This window comes from Camelina sativa, chromosome 19, assembly GCF_000633955.1.
Source record: "Camelina sativa cultivar DH55 chromosome 19, Cs, whole genome shotgun sequence".
Classification (NCBI taxonomy): Eukaryota; Viridiplantae; Streptophyta; class Magnoliopsida; order Brassicales; family Brassicaceae; genus Camelina; species Camelina sativa.
This window is the reverse complement of record NC_025703.1, coordinates 6,962,941-6,967,193: the sequence shown is the minus strand read 5'-3', so window position 1 is coordinate 6,967,193 and position 4,253 is coordinate 6,962,941. Positions and strand designations below refer to the sequence as shown.

General features: G+C 39.4%; 1 protein-coding gene across 2 annotated transcripts; it reads right to left on the bottom strand.

Annotated features, from left to right (window-relative positions):
- Nucleotides 429-3,121, bottom strand: LOC104765256 (peroxisomal (S)-2-hydroxy-acid oxidase GLO2). Of its 2 annotated transcripts, XM_010488942.1 has the most exons (12): nucleotides 3,010-3,121; nucleotides 2,704-2,859; nucleotides 2,462-2,586; nucleotides 2,287-2,333; nucleotides 2,073-2,150; nucleotides 1,861-1,985; nucleotides 1,680-1,746; nucleotides 1,486-1,548; nucleotides 1,321-1,390; nucleotides 1,128-1,228; nucleotides 936-1,040; nucleotides 429-847 (listed from the first exon to the last, which is right to left on the bottom strand). In XM_010488942.1, exons 2-12 carry the CDS (start codon nucleotides 2,838-2,840, stop codon nucleotides 662-664), a joined length of 1,104 nt encoding a protein of 367 aa, XP_010487244.1. In that variant the 5' UTR covers nucleotides 2,841-2,859; nucleotides 3,010-3,121; the 3' UTR covers nucleotides 429-661. The 2 variants fall into 2 exon arrangements, with proteins under 2 accessions (XP_010487244.1, XP_010487245.1); XM_010488943.1 differs by lacking the exon at nucleotides 3,010-3,121 and having other exon boundaries at nucleotides 2,700-2,815.

The window sequence follows — 4,253 nt, the reverse complement described above, 5'->3', positions numbered from 1 at the left end:
TCAATCGCAATCGCCCGCAACCGCAAACGCTTGCGGGAGACAGCTTTTGAAATTCAATGGTTTGAAGCGATTGGAAGCGATTTGGAGCGACTGGGAGCGATTTGTGTGATTGGTTCCAATCGCTAGCAACCGCTACCACCCGCAAACGCAGCGTTTGCGGGAGGTAGCGGGAGAACCAGTCACCACCTTAGAGAGAACAGAGAGCAGCCAGAGAGGAGCTGAGGCGAATCTTCTTCAATGAGGTATATGATTTGATCATTTGATTGTTATAAACCTCTATCCTTTGCTGGATCTGTATTCATTGCTAGCTTTCGTAAGGTTCTGGTTGCTGTTAGTATGTGTCACAGATTGAATTGCGTGGGTGGGAGGTTTCTGAGCAATGTAAGATAGGACTATGCTAGTGTCTATCAGATCATAGAATACATGGATAGCTTAGAAACAACATTTATTGTACAAGCAAGAAGAATGGACTGAAGGTAGAAGTAGCCAAATAGCATTACAGAGAATCTCTAGGCATCGTTTGTGATTCGATATAGGGAGAAAAATACATTTCTTTTTAAAAAAAGGAAAAAAAGACAGAGTAAAAAGCCATGTGATCAATCAGAATATGAATAGGTTTAGACATTACATGCTCTGTGTTGTTGTTTTCTTTTGTCTCTCTCTATAACCTTGGCAAATGGCGTGGAGTATCCCATTCGGTGACAATATGGTTGCGGGTGATTTCACTGAGAGACCGGCACCCACTTAGTGCCATGGTTAGCTCGAACTCATCTCGTAACATTTGAAGCACCTTTCTGACTCCAGCTTCTCCTTCAGCAGCTAGTGCGAATACCACTGGTCTTCCAATCTATAGATTGAGGGTATTATAAATACTGTGTTATTACTGTCAATGGTTTCAAGTTGGCTTTCAGGTGAACAGAAAATATGATGCTTACAAATATCCCTGAGGCTCCAAGTGCAAGTGCCTTGAAGACATCTGTGCCACGTCTAACACCACCATCCAAGAAGACAGGAACTCGTCCTTGTGTCGCTTTGACAACCTGAACACAAGAGAACAGAACTGAAATTGTTGGACAAAAGACTTTCTTGAGAACAAAGATTGATGCTTGTAGTTGAGAATGATCTACCTCTTCAAGGGCTGAGATTGTGGCTGGGACATAGTCAAGCTGACGAGCTCCATGGTTTGACACAATGATCCCTGCGGCTCCAGCTTGAATCGCTATCCTTGCTGCATGGTGAAAATAATAGTTGACCTTGTCAGGTAGGTATTCCTATGAAACTTACGTGTTGTTAACATTTGTTTGTCAGATGGTAACTCACCATCCTCTCCTGTTAGAACACCCTTGACAAGAATTGGCAATTTGGTGATTGTCTGGAGCCACTGGACATCCTGTAGATGAAAAATTTAGAGTAATCTGAATCATGTTTTTGTTTCCAACTACTTGGTTTTGCTGTGTTATCTGATAATTTGTTATGTTCTCTTACCTTCCAGCTCAAGGTACGGTCAATTTGACCAGCAACATATGAAGCCAAACCAGAGTCATTGGCCTGCAGGTGGAAACATAACAAGTTTAGGAACATAATCAGGAAACAAAACAGTATGCTTTAGAACAAATTTTTGAGTGGATCATCGCCACTTTTCAAAATAAAGTTATGGATACTATCGGATCAATTCTTGCCTCGTCCATCTTTCCAAGGTCAAGACCTTCAAAGTTCTTCAATGTCAGGTTTGAAGGCAAAGTGAATCTGTAATAGAAGAACACACCATCGTTAATCAGTCTAAGATTTATTTAGCTTATGTTTGCATGTTCGAGTCTAGTTAATCAACTCTTTATTACATTTCCATTGATGCGGCTTTACCTGTTCTTGATATCAGACTCTCTGCGACCTAGCCTTGGGGTGTCTACAGTGAGAGCAATGGCTTTGAACCCAGCTTTCTCGGCTCTTCTCACGAGCTGTTCAACCACCTTTCTATTCTTGTATACCTACTCGGAACAATCATAACGTATGAGCCATCATCAAGTGTGACCAGATATATCAGGATTGTTTATCAAGCGACTTAGATTACTTACATAGAGCTGGAAGAATCGGATCCCTGGCCCTGTGGAAGCAACTTCCTCAACACTAGAAGTAGCCCATGAAGACAGTGTCTGAAATATCATGGAAGAAATTATCACAACTCAGAGACATTGGTATGCATGAATTGTGGACTAAGAAGCTCTAAACACCGAGAAGGTTAAAAATCTTCTTTTCGATGAAACCATTCGTGACAATAGAATAACATACCATGATAGTTCCAGCAGCAGACGCAGCTCTGGCCGTAGCATATTCCCCTGAATCAGTTTCCATTAGGAACATGATTTAGTCTTTGTCTCTAGTGATACAAAAGCTAGTTTTCACTCTATACAATGACTCGGTTTCTACATAATGTTTCAGGGAAAAAAAGCAAACGTTTATTTACCATCAGGGTGAGCCATCTTTTGCATGGCAGTAGGAGCAACCATGATCGGCATGGAGATTTTAAACCCCAAGACGGTTGTTGCCATATCAATTTTGTTCACATCAATCAAAATCCGAGGCCGGAAGCTATTAAATCATCCCAAAGCCAAAGGTATGCATATCAAATCACATCTCTTGTAAAAACCAACAACAATAAAAAGTGTATATAATCTTATCATAACAAAAAAAAAAAAAAAAACTCACAGGATCCTTGCAAAAGCGTTTCTGTTCTCTTGAAGAGTCCATTGGTCCTCTGCACCAGACGCATAGTAGTCGTAAACCATCTTAGGCAACTTCTGCTTTGCGATGGCGTCATACTCGGTAACGTTTGTGATCTCCATCTTCCGACGATGCTTGTCTCTGTCAAAAAGAGTTAAAAAGGCCTGAAGTTAGTCACCTTTTTGTGTAATTCAGAGTTTCAGACTGTCATAACAACTATTGTAATCTCAAGAATTCAAAACACAGCGTCTCTGTTTGGTCTTGAAACATATAATCTCACAACACACACACCTTGGTGGGAATGAAGCTCTCTGGAGAGATGAAGGGAGTTGATTGAAAGCTTATATCATATATATCCTAACTTTTCTATTTTGGTTCAAGTGTTAATAATATATATCTTTGATAGGATGAGAAGCTGGAGGTGAAGAATCGTTGAGGAGATACAGACAAAGATCAGGATGGGTTGTGTCTAATCCACACAAGCAACTTGTGTGTTCCTTAGATTTTCTTAAGTATTATCGTTCACGTTCTCGAGGAAAAATAATAATAATTTCACAAACCAAATTGTTTTTTTCTTTCTTTTTTGTTAAAGAGCTACATAAATCCAAATATGGATGATGAAACTGATGATAGACGACAACACAGAACAACACCAAATAGTGTGAAGCGTAAGAAGAGCAGGATTTATGGGCCTAATTTGAAGCATAAAAGCCCAAAACTATTGAGCCGCTTTAAATGTGGTAAGGAAAAAAGCCCATAAATATGCAAAACAAACAACGTCGTCGTCGTCATCGTCTCTCTTATTTTAGCTGATTTGTTTGAGATTTGAGATGATTGAAAAGTGAAATATATATACATACACACTCAGTGAAGGTGAAGACGAAAGAAGAACACAAAGTAATCAGAAAAGTGAAAAAGAAGAAACAGAGGGGAAAACGTTTTCGTTAATCGGAGATTTATAATTATTAGTTTCAATGGCGGATCGGAGCAAAGGCTTTATGAGAGATGAATTCGTGACCTATGCTTACATTTTACTCTACATCGCACTTTCTAGTGGTCAAATCTTCTTCAATAAGGTTTATCTTAAATCTCATACTCTTTCTCTCCCTGGATCTGTGTTCTCGTCTCGCATCGTATTGTTTTTATTACTCTTTCGTTTTTTTTTTGTAAACCCGATCAAAATCAGGTGTTCATTTAAGCATAGGTTATGTGTAATGTTCTTGTTTTTAGGTTTGATCGCATTGCGTTTGCTTTCTTCTTAACCTGGTGGATTGTGCTCGTACGTTCTGTTTGATTTTCTGGCTAGTCCTGCTTCTGTAATCCCTGAGAATTGAGGATAAACTGTAATCACATAAGCTTGAATTTTAAGTCTTGAGGACTGTTGCTGAGCAATTGAGTGTATCTAATGGGCGACCTGTTTGTTATTTGCTTATGCATCAGAGTTCACCACTGAGTCCAAATTGTAACAGTTAACGATTTCCTTCTTTTGCTCTCAAGACATGGTTGTGTTAATGAAAGTTTGTTTCACGACTTAA

Bases quoted from the DNA above. Each gene is read 5' to 3' on its own strand.
- LOC104765256 (XM_010488942.1), bottom strand. From the start codon at position 2,840: ATGGAGATCACAAACGTTACCGAGTATGACGCCATCGCAAAGCAGAAG. The intron at 2,334-2,461 runs GTAAATAAACGT...AAACTGATTCAG, and splicing joins AAAGATGGCTCACCCTGATG to GGGAATATGCTACGGCCAGA. The intron at 1,229-1,320 runs GTGAGTTACCAT...TTCACCATGCAG, and splicing joins TGTTCTAACAGGAGAGGATG to CAAGGATAGCGATTCAAGCT.